This window comes from Pelophylax lessonae, assembly GCF_965119305.1.
Source record: "Pelophylax lessonae genome assembly, chromosome: 11".
NCBI lineage: Eukaryota > Metazoa > Chordata > Amphibia > Anura > Ranidae > Pelophylax > Pelophylax lessonae.
Genome location: NC_138778.1, coordinates 9,927,051 through 9,950,356, shown reverse-complemented (window position 1 = coordinate 9,950,356; position 23,306 = coordinate 9,927,051). Strand labels below are relative to the sequence as shown.

General features: G+C 45.0%; 1 protein-coding gene across 2 annotated transcripts in view; it reads left to right on the top strand.

Annotated features, from left to right (window-relative positions):
* The window catches only part of ARFGEF2 (ARF guanine nucleotide exchange factor 2), a 75,379-nt gene extending 55,775 nt beyond the window's left edge, over positions 1–19,604 (top strand). Inside the window, exons 28-39 of one of the 2 annotated variants that reach the window (XM_082271492.1) lie at positions 1,318–1,478; positions 2,403–2,533; positions 4,873–5,002; positions 6,017–6,152; positions 7,790–7,928; positions 11,583–11,637; positions 12,309–12,417; positions 12,495–12,634; positions 14,362–14,530; positions 14,616–14,754; positions 16,878–16,995; positions 18,731–19,604. In XM_082271492.1, the coding sequence (XP_082127618.1) occupies positions 1,318–1,478; positions 2,403–2,533; positions 4,873–5,002; positions 6,017–6,152; positions 7,790–7,928; positions 11,583–11,637; positions 12,309–12,417; positions 12,495–12,634; positions 14,362–14,530; positions 14,616–14,754; positions 16,878–16,995; positions 18,731–18,901 (1,598 nt within the window). In that variant the 3' untranslated portion in view covers positions 18,902–19,604. The remainder of the gene's footprint in view (positions 1–1,317; positions 1,479–2,402; positions 2,534–4,872; positions 5,003–6,016; positions 6,153–7,789; positions 7,929–11,582; positions 11,638–12,308; positions 12,418–12,494; positions 12,635–14,361; positions 14,531–14,615; positions 14,755–16,877; positions 16,996–18,730) is intronic. The other variant, XM_082271493.1, reaches the window with a different exon arrangement.
* The last annotated feature ends 3,702 nt before the right edge of the window (positions 19,605–23,306 follow it).

Sequence of the window (23,306 nt, the reverse complement as noted above, 5' to 3'; positions counted from 1 at the left end):
GAGCAGACGGAAATTACACTAGGTGCTTTGGATCAAGGTAAGCACACTATAGAAGGATATGCTTTGTTAAAGAGCTCCAGGCTCCTTCAGAAAAAAAATAAGTCAGCAGCTACAAATACTGTAGCTGCTGACTTTAAAAATTTGGACACTTAAAGCGGAGTTCCACCCAAAAGTGGAACTTCCGCTTTAAATAGCCGTAACCCCCTGACATGCCACATTTGGCATGTAATTTTTTGGGGGGGGGAGCGGGTACCTAGTTTTGACAGGTATCCGCTCCCACTTCCGCTCGGAGCGCCGCGGTGCCCTGAGTGGAAGTTCTCCTCTCTCCCTCCCTCCCTGCAATCTTCTGGGACATGTCAGAGGTCCCAGAAGATTGCCGGCCAATCACGACGCATAGCGCCACTCGCGTATGGTCAGTGCGTACCCAGCTGTGAAGCCGCAAACTGTCACAGCTGCAGAGCAGATAGGGAGAAGACGGCGCATCGCTGGACCGTGGGACAGGTGAGTGTGTGGTTAGGGAGGAAATCCGCTTTAACTGTCTACGAATCCAGCGATGTCTTCACCAGAGCCTATTTTTCAATCGGCTCTCAGGTGCTGCTGCCGCCTTCTCGGGGAAAGGAAGACTGGCAGTGAAGCCTTGCTGTTTTACATCCGATTCCCTATTGTGCATGTGCGAAGCTGGGGAAGAAGGAGGGGGGGCTGAACTTCCGGGAGACTTTGGAAGTGGGAGCGGATACCTGTCAAATCCAGGTACCTGCTCCCCCCCCCCCCCCCCGAAAGGCACCAAATGTGGCAGCGGAAGGGGGGAGGAGGGCAAATAAGCAGAGCCTCCCCTTTTGGGTGGAGTTCCGCTTTTAATTTTTTTTTTTTTAACCTTCATACATTTTCTACACTAAGGTAAAAAAAAATTCTGAGTGCAGCTCTGGAGGGGCTCTCGTGTCTCTTCCTCCTCATAGGGTCAAGGACAGCAGTGGGAGCCATTACTAACTTAGGTGGTGGACTATAACAATTTCACTTTTTGGAATGTTTATTCTCTACAACACTCTTATTTGTTCACATATATCGTATCATGCACTTTTAAGTGCACTATTATATATACAGAGAATAAATTGAAGCTACCTGGCCCCATCACCGGCCCTTGTGATATACATCTTTTGCCCAGTGTGGTTCTATCTCTGCCTACCGTTTATCTGTTTACTTTTCTCTTGTACATACATCATCCTCTAACTCCTTTCCGCTTTAAGATCTGATGGTCGCATGAGTCATACATGTAAAACATACATGAGGCATGTAATAATCCCTTTCTTTCCCTTGTAGCCAATGTGTTCCAGCATCACTTCCCAGCTGCCATCGATTCTTTCCAAGACGCCATAAAATGTCTGTCCGAGTTTGCTTGTAATGCTGCCTTTCCAGACACCAGCATGGAGGCCATCCGCCTCATCCGACACTGTGCAAAGTATGTCTCTGAAAAGCCTCAGGTAAGTGAAAAAAAATCTGTGTCCCCAAAAAGAGGGTCATGTTTAGAAATAAAGGCAAGAAATGTGCAAACTTAGTTCTAACTCTTATGGGGTATCTAAAGCCAATTTCTTTCATGTCCATTGAGGGACACCGAAGTCTTAAAGTAGAAGTCAACCCTAACACTAAAATATCTAAATCTGCTTGCATCTATGATCTAAGACTAACCTATCTAGGTTAGTCTAGATCATAGATGCCTGTAGATTTTAAGTGTCGGGTGGACTTCCACTTTAACCCTTTGGCTTATGCTGCGGCCTACTGGTATATAGGGTACTGGCAAACTGTAGGCTAGCCCAAAATATAACCCTTCCCCCTACAAGCATTGCCTGCCTCCATGTTTTTGCTGGTGTCCTAGGTGGGTAAATGTTGTGTTTGTTGTTTTTTTTTTGTCTTGTTTGGAAGTGACCTTTTGGGCACTGACTCCATGCAGGTAAAAGTTAGCTGCAGAACATTTCTATGTCCACAGCTCCTCTGTCTATAAAGGCTCAGTGGGCCAGTCGTGTGAAGCACTAAGAGCTACCTTATTGTTGTTGGTTGCTGGGCCCCTTTATTTCCCACCAACTTTGGTACAGAAAATGTTATCGCTGTGGTACTAAGGGCTGACGCCTGCTCGTAGCTTGTACTGCTATATATGGGCTGCCTGCTCGTACCTGTGTATTTACAGACTGTGCATAAAGATGACTATAAACAGAAACACACAATTCACATGCGCTTGCTGAATGAAAACTGTATTAAAAAAAAAAAAAACTGTTTAGAGGACTGTGCTGGGGACTGTTCGGAAACTTTTCATGTTGGATTGGTTCCATTTCACCCTACACTAAATAATCTGCTCCCGTAGCTATCTGTCACTGTCCCATTACTGACCACATCACATTTGTCTGTTCCAGGCACTGAGAGAATACACCAGCGATGACATGAATGTGGCCCCTGGGGACCGCGTCTGGGTCCGTGGCTGGTTTCCCATTTTGTTTGAGCTTTCATGCATCATCAACCGCTGTAAACTTGACGTTCGTACCAGGTAAAGTTCCAAGATAAAGATTGGATTCCTAAGTCCCTCCTAGGAGCTTCCTTATGGACCTTCGTTTTTCTCCTTTCATCGGTTCAATATGATGCTGTTTCTGAACCTCAGTTAAAGGATAAGTTCACCTTTTTATTAAAACGAAAAAATGTAAAATGCACATTTTTTTGCAGGTAAAAAACTTTTTTTTTTTTTTAGACTGGAGCCTGTAAAGCTTTGCACCCATGATCAGCAGATTGCGTGTGTGCAATGGCAGGATCCTGCAGACTCCTGTACACTGTCTGCTAGAGCTGCACAATTAATCGTTAAAAAATCGCGATCTCAATTCAACCCCCCCTCACGATCTTAATCCAGCATTTCCACGATTCAGTGCAGAGCCATTGTCTGCTCAGAGCTGTCAAACATTTGCCGGCTGCTATTTTTTTTTTTTTTTTAATCAACATTGCCTAGCACTGAGAGATCAATAGAAACATTGTATTGTTTGGTTCTTTTAGATCAAAGACATGAACTTTGTCTGCAAATGAGGTCAGTTTAACCACTTAAAGTGATTGTAAAGTCTTTTTTGATTTAAAAAAAAAAAAACTGTTTATTAAACTGTGCAAAAATACAAGTATTGAAAAGATGTATGACATAAAGCATAAACATTCGTAAGGTATCAAGGAGAAAAAAAAAAACCCCAAAGAAACAAAGAAAGGCCCCCGAACAACCCGCATGGTCCCACCAAAATACTGGATATACAAGCATACTAAGACATGTCACCCTGTCCGACTGTTATGATCTGTTCACGGAAGGCTCTGGCATGGTACATAGCAAGCAAATGGAGTCATCAAGGGGAGCATGTCCGCGACGACTGTAGCCACCGATCCCAAATCTTATTATATTTAGTAGGGCATCCCCTATTGATATAAATGAGCCTCTTATATGGCAGAGATGCATTCACCTCAGCAATCCACGCAGCCAGAGTAGGGGGCAAGGATTGCATCCAGCTCTGAGCCAGCACTTTCCGAGCACCAAATAACGTTTCATGTATAAATTTCAGCGAACTCTTATCTAATTCCAAGTCAGAAAGCAGGCCCAGGAGACATTGCCGAGGATCCAGTGAAACCGGGGAGCCCATCTGGTCATGTAAAAACTGTATCACCTGTTCCCAAAAACAGTTAACACGAGGGCAATGCCAGAGTAGATGCTCAAAGGTTCCAGGGGATAGAAGGCATTTGGGGCAGTCTGGGCTGCGGGAGGGAGTAAAGTCTCTTTTTAAAAAAAAAAAATAACAAACCTCTTATACTTCTCTGTGTAATGATTTTGCACAGAATGGCCCGAATCCTCCTCTTCTCGGGTCCCTCTTCACTGCTCCACAAGCTCCTCCCTTCTGTCCAGTGCCCCCATGGCGAGCAGCTTGCTATGGGGGCACTTGAGCCGAGCTGCAGCTCTGTGTGTCCATTTAGACATAGCGCTGTGGTTCAGCCCCACCCCCTCTTTCTCCTGATTGGCTAACTGACTTTGACAGCCTCAGGAGCCACTGGTGCTACGATTGAGTCTCAGCCAATCAGGAGAGAGAGTCCCGGATGGCTGAGGGACTTGTGGACATTACTGAACAGAGATGGGGCTCAGGTAAGTATTAGGGGGCCTGCTGCACACAGAAGGTTTTTTTTTTATCTTAATGCATAGAATGCACCTTCTGCCTCCTTTAAAGACTAAGCCTTTTTCTGACACTTGTTAAAATCAGTATTTTTTGCTAGAAAATTACTTAGAACCCCCCAACATTATATAATATATATATATATATATATATATATTTTTTTTTTGGCAGAGACCCTAGAAAATAAAATGGTGGTCATTGCAATATTTTATGTCACGCTGAATTTGCACAGTGGTCTTTTAAACACATTTTTTGTGTAAAAAAAAAAAAAAAAAATACACTTCAGTGAATTAAAAAAAAAAAAACTAAACAGTAAAGTTAGCCCAAATGTTTTGCATGATGTGAAAGATGTTACACTGAGAATCGTTAGAGAATCGTGATCTTTATTCTAAGCAAAAAAATTGTGATTCTCATTTTATCTAGAATCGTGCAGCTCTGTCTGCCCATACCTCCGATACATTGGGGAAGTTACTGAACTGCAGGGAGATGTTATATGTTCATGCGGGTTGACCTGTAACATGTATTAAAGGTGAACTTGGCCTTTACATATTGCTTTCTGTCACTGCCATATTTCCCCTCTTAATTCAAAAATGTTTTTATAATACGACCCAAATTTTCCACATCAGCACCACTGTGTGAGCTGAGGCTAGACGAGATTGTGATGTTTATATGTGATTCTCCTTTCATCATTTTTCTGCAGAGGCCTGACGGTGATGTTTGAAATTATGAAGAGTTACGGTCATACCTTTGAGAATCACTGGTGGCATGACCTCTTCCGAATCGTCTTCCGAATATTTGACAATATGAAGCTCCCGGAGCTACAGACTGAGGTGAGCAATGGCAGTCAGACTGGGTGCGTGATTCACTTTTTTTAAATTTACATGACGCCTTGTATCAGTATCCAAAAAACTTCACCACCTGCCTTCTCAGTGTAGCTGGTCGGATATTTAAAAACATTTTTTTTTTTAAAGCAGTAGTAAACTTTCAAATTTTCAGTTTGAATAGCTGAACTGCGATGACATCACTCATGCACGGGGATTCACGGGCGCGGCACAGAGCTCTGATTGGAGGGCATGGAGTATGCTGTCCCATCAGAGCACATGTGCCGGTGACGTCACCGGCTGCGGAAACAGTGAATATCTTCTAAACGTTGCATATATAGGAGATATTCCTTGTACCCACAGGTAAGCTTTATTATAGCTTGTACCTGTAGGTACAAGTGTCCAAGCGGTGTTTACTACCACTTTAAACTTTTTATCAGTGCCATGATTCAAAGTTGCAGCCCTATAGACTCCAATACATTTCTGTGTAAAGGGTATCAAAATAACCTGTTTCCTTTTGGAGCTGTTCAGCGATCAGTCTTGATGTCCTATAGATCAGTGGTCCTCAACTCCAGTCCTCAGGGCCCACTAACAGGCCAGATTTTAAGTATTACCTTGGGGAGATGCAGACTAGAGTACTGCAATCACTGAGCAGCAAATGCTATCACCTGGGATGTATTTCAGTTATCTTGCAAATCTGGCCTGTTAGTGGGCCCTGTAGGCCAGGGTTGAGGACCACTGCTATAGATCATGTCACAGAAACGCTCTAAAGAGTACAGTGATCTGTACTAGATGGGAGATTGTCACACAAAAAGGCCCAATGAAATCAGATACCTTTGCTCGCACATCTGCCGCATTTAATAAGCAACTCCAATTCTGTGCTGTAAACCAGAGCAACCCGATTGACTCAATGAAGTGCTGGTTAAACAGTAATTGTGGATTGGTTGCCCTTCTTTTATTGCATACAATACTGTACGTCTTTGTACTGAGAGTGAACCTTTTTTTCTGGGTTCTCTTTTGCAGAAGTCTGAATGGATGATGACAACCTGTAACCACGCCCTTTACGCAATCTGTGATGTCTTTACACAGTTCTACGAAGACCTCAATGGCATTCTCCTTTCTGACATCTTTGCCCAGTTACACTGGTGTGTTAAGCAAGGTAAGTCTGCTTGGATGTGTGAGGAGGGTAGTTATGTTGGTAAAGAAATTGCCACTCCTTTTTTTTTTTTTTTGTTGTTTATTTACTAAAGTTAGGGGATTGCTTCATAGAAAAAGCTGGAAATTATGTACTTCAAATCTGAAGCAGCTCTGTTTTGGAAACTCAACAGCCCACCTGTGCCCAAAAGCTGCCTCACTCCCATACTGCTTAGGGATGCACTGAAATGATAATTCTGGGCCGAAAAAGAAACCGAAAATTCAGGATGGCCTTGGCCGAAAACAGAAAATGACTTTTTTCCCCCAAATGATTTTAAAATAGATAGAGCGGGCATACGCCAAAAACAGGCAGCGATGCCACCCTGTCGCAGTATATGTACTGTGATGGGTTGGCAAGTGGTTAATTTAATTGCCAATGGTATTTGTATTATGCAGCATGAGGGGATTAATGTATTGCCACTGGTCACTAATGCATTAGTGACCGACCAGTGCGGCATTAGTGGCACCAGTGTCAGTGTTAATTAACACTGGTTGCACTGACCCTGATATTGGTTGCACTAATGCAGCAAAAGGGGTTAATTACCTGCCACTGGTTGGTCACTAATGCAGCAGTGACCAGCAGTGGCAATACATTGACCCCCTCATGCTGCATAATACAAATACTATTGGTAATTAACCTCGCCTCAGCCCCCCCCAAAGAGTTAATGATGGCAATCTGCTCAGTGCTTGCTTGTGGGAATAACAATGTGCTTGTTTCTTCCCGCATGCCGGCTCCTCCATGTCACAGGCAGGTGAACTCTCTGCTCCTCTCCTCTTGGGTCCTTCTTTCAAAATCCTGCCTCTGGCCGGCGGCCCCCCTCTCAGTGATGTCACTACTACCTGACTATGTATATGAACTAACCCACCGGGTGAGCGGCCGCTAATAGCTGTAACGAAGTGAGCCCTTCACTTCCCTGTCAGTGGAGATACCCGCCTGACAGGGAAGTGAAGGGCTCACTTCGTTACAGCTATTAGCAGCCGCTCACCCGCCCGCCCGGTGTGTTAGTTAATATACACTTCACCTGTGCTGCGCCCCCCTTCCTCGCGGCGGCCATTCATTTTCGGCATCTTTGACCCACTTTCGGCCCAAAATTTTGGTGCACCACTAATACTGACAGTCCCAACCCAAAACGCTGTCTAAATGGTGTCTCAGTATGTTCAGTCCACCGTTAATCCTTTTTTGGCCCTCGTTCTATCAGCAGTCTGTTACTATGTTGAATTTTCCCCTCAGCCCAGTCTTTGTGCCCAAACCTGGAATAACCAATCAGAAGAAACCTCTGATTGTCAGACGCAAGGTGACCAGGGGCTCTGCAAGCAGAGAGCTCTTATCTCACATTGCTTTAACGGCGCTGGGTGACACCTGACTGCATTCAGAGTAGATAGGGGACCCATCCAGCACCTGCATCATTTGTCAGGTGACCAAATTCTGGATTACTAAAAGCATTTGACATGGTTGGTAGAACTTGGGGGACAAAGAGTTAAGGGGTCCTGATGGTTTTCATGGAACTAAAAGCATTAAGTATTTGTAACATTGCTGATGATAATGTGTGAAAAAATGTCAGCATTCTGCCCAAGACGTCAAATTGTGTTCTCTCATTCCAGACAACGAACAGCTGGCACGATCCGGCACCAACTGTCTGGAAAATCTGGTGATCCTGAACGGAAAGAAGTTCAGTCCTGAGGTTTGGGACCAAACATGTAACTGTATGCTGGACATTTTCAAGACCACCATTCCCAGTGTGTAAGTGTCAGCCATGCAGTACTTTTTATACGAGGTCCTCCTATGATGGGGTTTTCAGAGAAGGGTGGAGGAGCTAAAGAAAAAAATTTTTGGCCTCTTGAGGGACACAGGAAATCTTTAGCCTTCTGGTTTTACTGACGCCTATAAAAAGACTGCACACTGGAAAGCAGAAATACTGTATGTCTGCCCAATATAATCCCTTCCTCTACTAGCATGCCTCAGTTTTTTGCTGATGTCCTAGGGGGATTAACTCTGTCCTAGAAGGATGAATGTCTTTTTTTTGCACCCTGTTGTCATCCTCAATTTTAGCCTTTTGCTTACACCAGTGCTGTTTTTCGGCTTGGGTTGTTGGAAACTCCAGGACCACAAAGACTGGCCCTATGTACACACTTTTCAAACTAGTTCTCTGTAAATATTGGAAACATCCCAATAAGCGCCCCCCCCCCCTTAATGCTTATTGGCCTTGTTTCCTTTTCTGGTAGAGGAAACAACTGCCTGTGAGGATCCAACTGATAAGTAGTTGAAAGCTCTGTCTAGAGCTTTGTTCTCGCTGGCCGGTCATGCCCTGCATCCGACAATCGCTGTGACCTTACTGCCAAACCATGTCTGACTAGTCAAAAAACATAAAATATGTGTGTATGTATACACACACACACTAAAAACTGTGTTGGGAAACTATCGCCATGCTTTTGTGTGGGGCCCCCTACCAGTTTTGCTCTTCAGTCCTTTGGGTATTCCTCCATGTGGTAGCCCTGTTGCACCCTGGTGACATTGTGGGATGCTCAGATGACCTATTGTTGAGGGAATAGTAGTCACGGCTCTTTGAGGCAATTTGACATTTAAAGTTATTGTAAAATCTAAAAATAAATGCTAATTTCCCTAAAGAGAAGCTCAGCATTAGCAGCGCTGATAAATAATGGTTATAATAGAAAGTCCATGCACAGTGAATATTGTAAAGTCTGTTTTTTTTTTTTTTTTTATAACAAATATGTTATACTTTCCTCCTCTGTGCAGTTAGTTTTGCACAGAGTGGTCCGGATCCTCCTCTTCTCTGGTCCCTTTTTGGCTCTCCTGGCCCCTCCATCCTGTTCAGTGCCCCCACAGCTAGCTATGGGGTCACCAGCGCCAAGTCACCGCTCCCTGTGTCAATTTAGACACGGAAGCCCCACCCCCTCTCTCTCCTGATTGGCTAGCTGACTTTGACAGCAGTGGCAGCCAGTGGCGCCGCCGCTGTGTCTCAGCCAATCAGGAGGGAGATTCTCAGATGGCTGAGACACTCGTGGACATCACTGGACAGAGAGGGACCTCAGGTAAGTGTTAGGGGGGAAGAGGAGGGCTGCTGCACACAGAAGGTTTTTTTTATCTTAATGTATAGAATGCATTAAGATTTAAAAAAAAACTTCTGACTTTACAACTCCTTTAACAAAAAGTGCAGCACTACCAAAAAGCAAATATAAATAAATATACATGTGGCCAAATCAAATTAAAATACGTATGCTAATCTATTGTGAATCAACATTATACAGTGAAAACACAAACTCTATGAATCAAAGTTTCCATAAAATGTCAGTAAATTCAAAAATAAAAAATATCCAAAATTGTGTTCACTAATTTTTCTCTCCTTTGAAAGTGAATACATTTAAAAAAAACACCCAGCTATCCGTGCTCCACACCCTGTGCCACACAGGATCCTTACCAGATATGTTTGATCACTATAAAATTTGTCAAAGCATTGTGGGGTTAAATCCTCATCCAGGAGGTGATATGCTCAATACACCCGGGAAGCTTTCTTAGATTTCCTCCGCATACAATACTGCAAAAAAGAAAGAGTAATTAAAACCCAGCTTATTGTATAGTGTGCACTCAAATTATAAATCCTTAAAATACTGCAATACCGCAATTGTGATCATCATCTAAGTGGGAGGTAAGATGCAGTCACTTTCAGTAGAACGTTGCGTGATGACAGCACATCTGATAGCCCCGCCCTACGCGTTTCCTCATAGACCTCTTTAGGGGGAGTGGTTGACAATTTGACATTATTCATCCAGTCCTTGCAATCATTCGGATGGACTGGAAATCTTTACTGGAACTGTCTCATCGTTTAGAGTATCTTTTGTCATGTTCTAGACCAAGCTTAAGCCAGGCTTTGTCCACAGGAACATTTCTGACACTGGTCTCAAGTTTGAATTTCCCAGTCCAGAAGCTGTCTAACTCTTCACTTTTGGATTAGTGTTATGGGTCTGATGATAGTTACTTTCAAAGCTGTCACATTTCCTCAGTTTTACTGCAGATTTCTACAATGCAAAATTCTGTCATTGTGAGACAAATTGATCTGGTCTCTCTGGTCAGACCGATGAACCTATCGCCAAGGTCCAAGCATGGGAAACCAACTTATGAGTTGGTAATCCTTCCTTCCTTCCTTTCTTTCTGCCTTTTGGGGGATCCTCAGAACAGACACCAGCGTGTCAAGCAGGACAGGAATCCTGGGCACCTTTTGTGCAAGGAATTTGGTATTTGTCAGTCTCAACTCCCTGTAAACATTATGCGACTTGACTGCCTCTACAGCCGTAGACTAACCTACAGGAGAGTCATTCGATCCATTATCAGTTCGACAAAACCATGGCAGTGGCATACATCAGTCAGCAGGGAGGAACCAGGGCAAAACAGGTAGATGTGATCCTGTCCTTGGTAGAATGTCCTGTTCCAGCAATGCGTATACATTCTAGGCATAGACCATTTGCAGATAGACAGCCAGCAGTGCCAGGACCTGGGGTTGTTCCAGGACCAATGTTGCAGGTGTGGGACCTCCTAGCCTCCTAATCCCAACAACAGACTGGACAGGTTTGTCTCTCAATTTCAGGGATCAGTGCAGTGATGGTGAACCTTGGCACCCCAGATGTGTAGGAACTACATTTCCCATAATGCTCATGCACTCTGCAGTGTAGTTGAGCATCATGGGAAATGTAGTTCCAACACATCTGGAGTGCCAAGGTTCGCCATCACTGCTCTAGTGGAAGCCGTGGATGCTCTGGCAGCTTGATCAGCCCAATATTATGCCTTTCTGTGGCTGAAACTCCTTCTTTCGTCTGCTTCACATGATCAAGATGAAGAGAATTCTGGTGATCCTCATTGCTTTGGACTGATGCAGGCTGATGTAGTACTCAGACCTGGTAAGACTCTGTGGGCTCTGCTGCATCAACAAAACCCTCTGTCCCAAGGACTGATTTGCCATCCTGTTTCACAGTAACTGGTTTGAACGGCATGGCTGTTGAAGCCTAGGTTCTGAGAGAGAGGGACATCCGAGTCTTCAATTCCGACAGATCTTCAACAGACTCCAAAATAAAAGTATTTCCGATGAGTACTAGAATTCTATTTTTTCCATCCTTTGTCTTAATATAGACAGATTTCCAGCATTGGCATTCATTGTGGCTGGGGAAGATAAAGGAATGATCCATTTTCTTGCCTCATAATAGGCAGACCCCCAGGACTGAAGTTCCTTGTGGATTAGAACCTCCCTGTATTCCATATCTTTGGTTTTTAAGCTTTATTTTTTTTTTCTTCAGACTATTAAAGCTAACTGTATTAGGACGAAAGGCAGTTTTTTAAGTGTTTAATGAAAAGTACTTATCTGACACTTCTTCTTTAATGTTCCAGGCTCTTGGCATGGAGACCATCTGGAATGGAAGACGATTCTTCAGACAGGCGTTATGTGAGTGTTTGGCAGGATCTGCTTTGCACTGTTTCTTCTATATTGTGTCTGCATCTCCCTGCTCCTCTCCCTCATGGTATTTTCTGATGTTGCAGTGGTGGGATTCCGCCTCGTTGTTTTAGGTGGCACACTGTAATGAAAATGAAATGAACATTTCTTGTTATAAGGTCCCATATCTGGGGGGCACAATCAGCCAATCCTGGCACACAACAAAAAAAAAATTACCCATGGATATGCCTTTATATGTAGATGACAGATGCTCTGTATATACAGACTTTATATGTGACAATGCAAAAACATGACTATCATTGTAGCATAGCTAAAATTATTTTATAATGGTCCAACCTTTTGCAATCTATTTAAAGAAATTTGGTCATCTTGGATCACACACCGACAATGCCTGCAGGACTACATTGTGGCCATCATTTCACCAACATTTGGTCATTAGGTGGCTCTGTGCATAATTCAGGGAGTTGCATGTTCCTACCACCTTCCACTTTAATATTCCATAGAGCCACCACCATAGACATTAAGTGTAGTGTAGATGTGACCACCTTGTTCTTTTATAATACAAAGTATTTCAGAAGGGGGTCAGCCTATCAGGGTTGTGAGTGAATTTTTCCATGACATGATGGCGTTTTTATGTTTTGCTCATTCTCTCTGTTTCCCAGCAGGATCTGGATATCGATCACCAGTCAATGAGCAGCATGGAGAGGAATGCATCTGAGAGGGCACAAAGTCAGGTCTCTGAGGAGAACTGGAAGGGGAAGAGTAGTGAGAGTGAGTCCTGTGTCCTTGTCCCCTCATACAGGGTACCCCCATCCACAAGCTGACCATCACTTTGTCTCTCCACACAGAGCTGGCTGATCAGAAACTGTTTGCCGGACTCCTTATCAAATGTGTCGTGCAGCTGGAATTGATCCAGACCATTGATAATATTGTCTTCTTCCCTGCTACCAGCAAGAAAGAGGATGCTGAACACCTGGCTGCAGCGCAGGTAAGAGATCTGCGCTTCTGTAGAATGTAAAATATGTATGTCTGCCTTTTTTATCAATGGAGGACACAACGCTGTAAGAAAGCACAACAGTATGCCCTATCCCCATCCTTACTCAGAAACAGGAATTGCATGGGGCCCCAGGTTAATAAACACTGCAGAAGCCCTGGGAGACCAAGAACCTCCAGTCTACATGTGGTCACTATCAAGGCGGACATCACGTGACCAAGAATCACTTTGGTTGGTCCTAAATCATTTGTGGGGACCTGTGTTAGTGATCACTAACGGAAACGCACAGTATGGGATGGTAGCTGTCATGGAGTACAATTACCGATCTATCCGTATAGGGTGTTGTAGAAGGAGACCCTAATCTACAGCCGGGGTCTGCAACCTTTTCCAAATTGTGTCAATTTGCAAGCATTGGAAAACCGGTGTCCCAGTGATCAATAGCACTGCTTAGATCTCAGATCAGCCCCAATTCCTGTACCTTCATACCTCAGATCAACCTCAGATCAGCCCCAATTCCTGTACCTTCATACCTCGGATCAACCTCAGATCAGCCCCAATTCCCTGTACCTTCATACCTCAGACCAGCCCCAATTCCCTGTACCTTCATACCTCAGACCAGCCCCAATTCCCTGTACCTTCATACCTCAGACCAGCCCCAATTCCCTGTACCTTCGTACCTCAGATTAGCCCCAATTCCCTGTACCTTCATACCTCAGACCAGTCCCAATTCCCTGTACCTTCGTACCTCAGATTAGCCCCAATTCCCTGTACCTTCGTACCTCAGATTAGCCACAATTCCCTGTACCTTCATACCTCAGACCAGTCCCAATTCCCTGTACCTTCATACCTCAGACCAGTCCCAATTCCCTGTACCTTCATACCTCAGACCAGTCCCAATTCCCTGTACCTTCATGCCTCAGACCAGTCCCAATTCCCTGTACCTTCATACCTCAGACCAGTCCCAATTCCCTGTACCTTCATACCTCAGACCAGTCCCAATTCCCTGTACCTTCATACCTCAGACCAGTCCCAATTCCCCGTACCTTCATACCTCAGACCAGTCCCAATTCCCCGTACCTTCATACCTCAGACCAGTCCCAATTCCCCGTACCTTCATACCTCAGACCAGTCCCAATTCCCTGTACCTTCATACCTCAGATTAGCCCCAATTCCTACAACTTCAGACTTCAAATCCGACTTTAGATCAATCCCAGTTTGTGCGCCATAAGAAGCACAGGGGCTTAATATTCATACCTGTTGAAGTCAATTTCACTAGCAGAAGGAAGAAAGGTAGACAGGTGGGCCTTTTCAGGTTTCCAAGTTCACAACTGCAAATGGGCCTACATTGATACTAGGAGGAGGGCTGTCATTTGAAAATCAGTAACATCAGGCGGGTCTCTCTGAAACATTGTGGAGGTGGGCATTTAAATGCAAAGGATCGGGCCAGGTTTTGTAATTGACAGCCTGGTGAACTGCCAATTACAGACTTTAGCTGTGGCACTGTATTAGCAGGAAGCAGGCACCCAGTGGAGGATCCTTTTGGTCCTCTGACAGGCCAGTCTGAGCCCACGCACATGTGACTTGATGATCTTCCACGCTGTCACTTAGGCAATCTAAGGCACATCTCTGGTCTACAGATTGCAAATGGAAAGCAGTTAATTCTAGAATCCCTGTATATGAACCTTTCATAATACATATGTTTGTATGTGATGTACACACAGCGGGATGCCCTAGAGGAAGAGATTCACATTGAATCAGAAGATCAGGGAATGTACAAGTTCATGTCGACTCCGCATCTCTTTAAACTCCTAGACTGTCTGCAGGAGTCGCATTCTTTCGCAAAAGCGTTTAATTCCAACAACGAGCAGAGGACGGCGCTGTGGAGAGCAGGTAAGGCATATGGGGCAGAATCTCATGGCGTGTCCCCTGTCAGAAATGCAGAATGGAGTACTCATGATGGCTTTTTGTTCCGTAGGCTTCAAGGGGAAGTCTAAGCCCAACCTACTGAAGCAGGAGACCAGCAGCCTGGCCTGCTGTCTGCGGATTCTGTTTCGGATGTATACAGACCCGCAGAGGCAAGACTCCTGGGATGTGATAGAGCAACGACTCTTAAAGTAAGACTGTCGGCAAGCCCCCTATCTCGGGTCTGTACACCCTACACAAGCATTGTGCGTTAGATATTAGGACCTATAGAACGCTTCTCAGATGTCTCTAGTTTTATCTCGAGATATTGAAGTATATAAAATAAAGCACTAAAGGAGAACAGAGCTGTTGGGAAACAAATGCATCTCCCCTTTTTATGTTTCCACCTTCATTAGTCTGTTTAAACATATAAGTCCCCTCTTCCTCTTATATTCACCTACATTAGTCTGAATAAAACAGTCTTTGTCAATGGAGAAATGCCTTAAAAAATTTTCTTGGGGAACTCTACAGCTTAAAACCCAAATGAAGTCTGCTATAAATTGAAAAAGATGCATAGAGGGTGCTCAACAAACATACATTAGTAAAAAGTTTTGCTCTTTTTTGTTTTTTCAGCTTCAGTGGCAACATCCGACCTTCAGACATGAGCGGCAGGATGTAGAGCAGTCCAACAACCCTCACTTTAAGACTAGGTTCACATCTGTGAGGGTGGTCCCCGCAGCGGGCCTGCACCTGTTCCCGCAGCCTCAACCACCCGCACAGACAAATGCGATTGATGCGTGCGGGTGCCATTAATTCTGGGAACTGTACTGCATGTGCGGGCTGCGATTCTAAAAATGCTGCAGGGACTTTTTCCCTGCTTTTCAGGAGGCACGGCAGCCCATTCAAAAGAATGGGCTGCCCTGCCTGTGCAAAATGCAGATCACAGAGCCGAATCAATATGTACCTAACCTTAGTCAGCAGTGCTAGGGTTCTCCTATTAGCAGGGAGTTTAATCTTTGCTAATGATCACCCTTACATTTGTGGTCTGTGGAGAAGGGCTTCCATACTATGGTTGCCTGTGGAGACTGGTCTCCCTTACATTGGTGGTCAGCAAGAGAAGGGCTCCCTTACATTGGTGCTCTGTGGAGATGGGCCTCCTAACTTACATTGGTGGTCAGCAAGATAAGGGCTCCCTTACATTGGTGCTCTGTGGAGATGGGCCTCCTCACTTACATTGGTGGTCAGCGAGAAGGGCTCCCTTACATTGGTGCTCTGTGGAGATGGGCCTCCTAACTTACATTGGTGGTCAGCAAGATAAGGGCTCCCTTACATTGGTGCTCTGTGGAGATGGGCCTCCTCACTTACATTGGTGGTCAGCAAGAGAAGGGCTCCCTTACATTGGTGGTCAGCAAGAGAAGGGCTCCCTTACATTGGTGCTCTGTGGAGATGGGCCTCACTTACATTGGTGGTCAGCAAGAGAAGGGCTCCCTTACATTGGTGGTCAGCAAGAGAAGGGCTCCCTTACATTGGTGCTCTGTGGAGATGGGCCTCACTTACATTGGTATTACGCAAGAGAAGGGCTCCCTTACATTGGTGCGTCGTGGAGATGGGCCTCCTCCCTTACATTGGTGGTCAGCAAGAGAAGGGCTCCCTTACATTGGTGCTCTGTGGAGATGGGCCTCCTAACTTACATTGGTGGTCAGCAAGATAAGGGCTCCCTTACATTGGTGCTCTGTGGAGATGGGCCTCCTCACTTACATTGGTGGTCAGCAAGAAAAGGGCTCCCTTACATTGGTGCTCTGTGGAGAGCGAGAGAAGGGCCTCTTTACAATTTCCATCAGTTGAAAAGGCCCCCCTTACATTGGCGGTCAGTTAGAGAAGGGCTCCCTTATAATGGCTATCGGTGGTAGGAAGGGCACCTTACATTGGCAGTCATTTGTAGGGCCCCCTTACATGAATGGTGTCAGTGTTACCAGAATATGGGAGAAACTGCCCCCTGGTCCCTCACAATTGGCTCTCAAGCTGTGTAAGCACTGTCAGGTGGGTGGTCACTTCAGGGACCCCTGGCAACCTCTGGAGGAATCGTAAGTTTCATGGAACCCTGGTTGAATAGGCTGCTTGCTATTAGAAATATGACTCCATCTTGGCTCAGGTGCATCCTATTTTAATGGTTCTCCCTGAACCCAGATTGATGTCACAGGTACCTTTTGCAGGTTTTGGCATTGCTGTCATTATTAGGAAAGGAACACATTCAAGTGATTTGTTCTGGTTGAAGACTCATGAAGCAGAGTGCAGTCCATTTCCTTTCTAATGATCTTTGTGTCTGTCATTGCAGCGTGTGTAGCGAGGCGCTCACCTATTTTATCACTGTAAATTCAGAAAGTCATCGAGAGGCCTGGACCAATCTACTGCTGTTACTTCTTACCAAAACCCTAAAAGTTACAGACGGGAAGGTAGGTACAGTGGTTGTATGATGACCCCCCCGTCCTGCCCCCCCCCCCGTCATGTTCATCCCCACAGTCCTCCAGCATTATCAAACTTACCATTTCATCCTTCAATCACTCTGCACTGCCCATCCCCCATTCAGGTTTCACGGGTCATTTTGTAACCGCAGAGTTGAAGGGGGTGTCCATTCATCATGTCATTGATCCCCTTTATAGAGTGCTGTGGAGTCACTGCATAATATCATGGCAGAACAATCCTGTGTGGTAAATTGCGGGCAGGTAAACAAAGCGGGCGGATCTCCTAAGTGGCAAACAGTGACAGATTGCAGGGTTCAGCATAGCTGAACCTGCGATCTGTCCTTGTGTCACTCAGTCACCTCCCCCCACACATGTCAGTAAGCACCAGGCATACATTAACCTCTCCCTCTCCAATAAAATTAACCCCTTCCCTGCCAGATTCATTTTTACAGTAACCGTGCATATGTATAGCACTGATTACTGTAGTAATGTCACTGGTAACCCCAAAGTATCAAAAATGTCAGTCAAGGGTCCGATCTGTCCGCCGCAATGTCGCAGTCCCGCTAAAAAAAATTCGCAGATCGCCGCCATTACTTGTTAAAAAAAAAACCACCAAAAATGACAGAAATCATTCCCTTAGTTAGTAAACGCAATAACTTTTGCGCAAACCAATCAAAATACTCTTATTGTGATTTTTTTTTTTTTTACCAAACATAGGTAGCAGAAAACAAATTGGCCAAAAATTTAAAAAAAATTTTGATTTTTACTTTTTTTTGGGGGGGGGGAATTTCATATAAAAAAATGTGAAAAATATTGTTATTTTTTCAAAATTTACGCTCTTTTTTTTGTTTATAGCGCAAAAAGTAAAAATCGCACAGGTGAACAAATACCCCCCAAAAAAAGCTCTGTTTGTGGGGAAAAAAGGACGTAAATTTCGTTTGGGTATGGCGTCGCACGACCGCGCAATTGTCAGTTAAAGTCACACAGTGCCGAATCACAAAAAGTGGCCTGGACGTAAGACCGCAAAATCCTCCGGTGGTAAAGTGTTTAAGGTTAAGAAAAAGGAGGGGGAGAATATGCACTGGACTGCATCAATAATGCACTGAAACGCATCAAAAACTCGCATGCAGAAAAGCATCTGGACCACATCCAGACTGCGTTTCTATGGTGTGAACTGGCCCTCAAAAAAAAAAAAAAATGTGCATTTTTGTGCGCCACAGGAATGTGCATAATTTTGCTTGCATTCACAAGTGTAAACTGAGACCTAACGCAGCCACAGCGAGTTGGAATGAAAAAAAAAAACGACTCGATTTCCTCATTCCACACACTCGATGTGGATGGGGGGAAGCGGGAAAAACCCGACAGGGCACTTGTACAGAACTTTTGTACAACCACAGTGCCCATACATGGATTGGAATTTGGCCGGTTCACCAGGGCGGAATTTCAATCCATGTATGGCTGGCTTAAGATTTCCCAAAATCCTTTTTAACAGATTGGGAAATCGACCTGGAGGATCTTTCTAAACTGCAGAAATGCTCAGAGAACATCAATATTGAAGTTTATAGAGTATATCAATAATGATCTTCTAAGGAAGCCCCTCCATCCCAGTATGATCCCTGCCTCGAACTACTGGTTCCACCTTATGCCTTGTGAAAGGCTTTGCATTGTCTGCCCCCTGCTCCACCCTTGCGCGGTTCGTCCCTAATGTTTTTCTTTGTCTTTGCAGTTTAAGGCACATGCCTCCAAGTATTACCCCCAGCTGTGTGAGATCATGCAGTTCGATCTGATTCCTGAGCTGCGTGCAGTGCTGAGGAGGTTCTTCCTGCGGATTGGGGTCGTCTTTAAGATCTGGGTGCCGGAAGAGGAGCCGCAGGTGAACATCAAGAGTCCTTTATGATTGGTGCTGCTGGGACAGTTATGGTGGATGGACACTACAGTGGAGAGTAATGCTTGAAGACTGATTCCTCTATGTGTTAGTCAGACAACCGGCCTACCTTCTCATCCAGTATTACCCACCATGTCTGCCCCCGGCCTGGACTGTGGGCAGCAGAGGTCAGCCCCTCCCCCCGCGGAACGTAGGTTTAGGAACTTGTTAAAGCGTCTCTTATGTGCTCCACAGTGTTCAAACTCGTTATAGTTCTTAGTTGGATGGAGATAAATCTATAATTTTATTTTTTCTACTTGGGGCAAAGCTTTTCATATTCTGATTTTACTCTTTCTCTTTTATTTATTGGTCACCCCATGATGACCTTGCCAGGGTACCAGATGAGAATTTGGGGTTTGTAATGTTAGAGATTTACTGGTAAATGTCTACATCACTGTCATCATGTGTAGAGGTGTAAGGTCATTTTTATAGGAGGGTCCCACTGGGTTCAGCATTTGTGCACCCTGCTAAGTGTAATTGGGAAGTTGGCTACACAATGCCGTCTCCTGTGCACACCGCTCAGAGGAACATCGGCTTTACCCGGGCCTGACTCACATTGGAGGAATCCACTTATTCATTTCTGTAATCAATGGTCAGAATCTGATAATGACTCTAGGTTTCTTAAAAATAGAAGGCTCATTACTGGCAATTAAACACTTCACCAATATACATCATCAATAATCCCCCCAAACCGAAGCAGTGTCAATCTAGAAATTTTGTACAAGCCCTATACTGTACTTGTAAATTTGTGTATTGCCCCAGTAAAACACCTTTCCCATTATGAGGCCCCCCCCCCCCCAATTCCTGCACTAAATGTTTGGTTCTGCACACCAGCTGTGCCCATTACAAGGGGTTCCCTCCATCCCTGTGCTGAGTTCCCGGGTCTGTACACCTGCAGTGCCCATTATGAGGGGGTTACCTCCGTCCCTGTGCTGAGTTTCTGGATCTGTACACCTGTATTGCCCATTATGAGGGGTTCCCTCCATCCCTGTGCAAAGTTCCTGGGTCTGTACACCACCTGTGCCCATTATGAGGGGATCCCACCAATCCCAGTGCTGAGCTCCCAGGTCTGTACATCTGCAGTGCCCATTATGAGGGGTTCCCTCCATCCCTGTGCAAAGTTCCTGGGTCTGTACACCACCTGTGCCCATTATGAGGGGATCCCACCAATCCCAGTGCTGAGCTCCCAGGTCTGTACATCTGCAGTGCCCATTATGAGGGGTTCCCACCATCCCTGTGCTGAGTTCCCGGGTCTGTACACCTGCACTGCCCATTATAAGGGATTCTCATCATTCTTGTGCTAAGTTCCTGGGTCTGTACACCTGCAGTGCCCATTATGAGGGGTTCCCGGGTCTGTACACCTGCGGTGCCCATTATGAGGGGTTCCCGGGTCTGTACACCTGCGGTGCCCATTATGAGGGGTTCCCGGGTCTGTACACCTGCGGTGCCCATTATGAGGGGTTCCCGGGTCTGTACACCTGCGGTGCCCATTATGAGGGGTTCCCGGGTCTGTACACCTGCGTTGCCCATTATGAGGGGTTCCCGGGTCTGTACACCTGCGGTGCCCATTATGAGGGGTTCCCACCATCCCTGTGCTGAGTTCCTGGGTCTGTACACCTGCAGTGCCCTTTATGGGGGGTTCTCACCATCCCTGTGCTAAGTTCTCAGCTCCGCACACCTGCTGTGCCCATTGTACGGGATTCCCACTATCCCTGCTCTGCATTTATAGGTCTGCACACATGCTGTGCCCAATATGAGGGGTTCCCTCCATACCTGCACTGAGTTTCTGGCACTGCACACCTGCTGTATTCTTTGAGGTGTTCCTGCCATCCCTGCAATAGGTTCCTGGGGTCTGCAGACTGGCTGTGCCCATTAATAGGGATTCCCACCATCCCGGCTTTGAGTCCCTAGGTCTGCTACCTTCTGTGCACATTATCCCTGCCGGTTGTTTATTATTTATAGGGACTGTAATGGGAGGAGCTGGAACACACAAAGGTGGGTAGACACACCCTATGGGTGCCAGGGACACCCAAAACTCCCAGCTGGACAGGATCAAAGCTGGGAATCATGGCAGAGGGAAAGTTTCAAGGTTGTAGTATTCAAGTACCATACCAGATCGGCGCTGCTCCAAGCCTGCATTATCAGTCTCCCAGGTATACACTCTATATATTCAGGTGCTGGCAGAAATGGAACTTATCCCCCTCCAAAATATAATATGGCATGCAGGTATCGCCATACACTGTATTCAACTCCAATGTAAGGTAAATGAAAGACAGGCTTCAGTTCAAATTCCAGCCCATTATTCACGCCCTTCTGACATGTTTCACCCACATTGGGTTTAATCGTAGAGGCTCTACGACTAAGCCCAGTGTGTGAGAAACTTGTCAGAGAGGAATGACCAGTGGGCTGGAATTTGAACTGAAGCCAGCCTTTCATTTACTTTACATTGGAGTTGGATACGATGTATGGCGATACCTGCATGCCATATTATAGTATCCAAGACTTTATAAGAAACAAGTGAACCTTTTGTAAATTTACATGTAATCTGGCAGTCCTCCACCTCCTTATTAAAAACCAATTCATGTAAGTAAAAACAAAATTGGAAATCTACTTTTCCTACCCCTCTAGGTGAGGGTGAAATTACTGAAACACACCACAGGATTCGGGGAACACTGAGAATCCCAAATCCCATAAAATGTGTTCCTTTATGAGGTTTTGTATCCTGAAAGGATCCTGCGGTGAGGCCTATGGGGAAAAAAACTGAATATTATTTAATCAGGGGATGGTAGTGAGTGACGAATTCCCTGTGCGTTCAATCGTAATGGATAATATGTAAAAGTGGCTGGACAAGTTTCTTTTTCTGGTACAATATTTTTTATTGAAGTGCAAAAGAGAAAATACAACCACAAAAAAGTGGGAGCAAGGCAGAAGAAGAGTGTAAAAAGTGATAAATCAGCACAAGCTATAAATGAATTAAACGCGCAATACAGCGGCTATACCAACTATGCTTACCACTGCAGAGTAAAAATCAAATAAATAATAAAAAAAAGGTACAGCGCTTATAAAAAATCAGTAAATGGATCACTGAGCATTGAATTTAGTGATTAATTTACTGATTTTTTTTTTTTTTTAATACGGCAGAAGAAGAGTTCCCCCAGATTAGAGGGCGGAAGAGATTACCCAGGAATACCCAAACTGATTGGGTGCAGAGATGGAAGAGCATTAGACCACCTTGAAGAACTTGGGGTGGGAGTCTCGGAGGATCTTTTCATTGACCATTAGAGCCGTCAGAATGCTCTTCACTTCTGCAAACGAAACAGCGCCTTTTTTTTTTTTTTTTTTTTTCAGGCCCTGACTTTTGCACATTTTGCAGCGATAAGTAAGTGGCCAGACAAGTTTTTTCCTAAACTTTAGAACAGGGGTGTCGAACTTAATTTCATTGTGGGCCGCATCAGCATTATGGTTGCCCTCAAAGGGCCGATTGTACCTAAAGGCCAGATGTCTAGAGCACCCCACAACCCATTACATCACATGTTAAGAGTCCCCCCACCATCCCTACATCAGAGTGCACTGCCCTTACCATGTGCTGCTGCTGTGAAGAAGTGAGGGGCAGAGCTGGGAAGCAGAAAGGGCAGGGTCTGGAGGAGGGCTGGAGTCAGCTGCCAGAGTCTGCTGAATGCTGAGAAAATAGGAGACAAGGGGGGAATAGGGGGTGCAAAGAGAGAACACAGGATCTGGAGGAAGAGTTCTGTCCTCCTCTCTGCTGCCGACTCCTGAGACAAGATGGGTGCGGTTGCGAGTTGGGTGTCAACTGCAGAAGAGGCACTAGGGCCACATAAAATGGCCTGGAGGGCCGCGTTCGGCCCACGGGCCTTGTGTTTGACACATGTGCTTTAGAAGTAGAGGACTGCACTCCAACTTGAAAAATGTGATCATTTAATGATGAATCCAAAAATCCATAATAGACAAAATTTTCAGACAGGAGACAAAACCTATTTGACGCATTTCACTAAATCAAATTCGCTTAATCATAAGGATGAACATGCATGTGGAGAGGCTGCATAAATAGTAGACAACAACTAGAAGTCATCAATGTTAATTGTACACAAGTGTGTTAATTGGCAAACATTAATTGCACCCATTGATGCTGACTAATGAAGTGCGATTCTTTGCAGTAGAAAGACTCCACATGACCGAAAAAAAAGAAGAAAAAGATCATGTGGAGTCTTTCTACTACAAAGAATCGCACTTCATTAGTCAGCATCAATGGGTCCAATTAACATTGATGACTTCTAGTTGTCTACTATTTATGCAGCCTCTCCACATGCATGTTCAATGATTAAGCAAATTTGATTTCGTGAAACGCGTCAACTAGGAT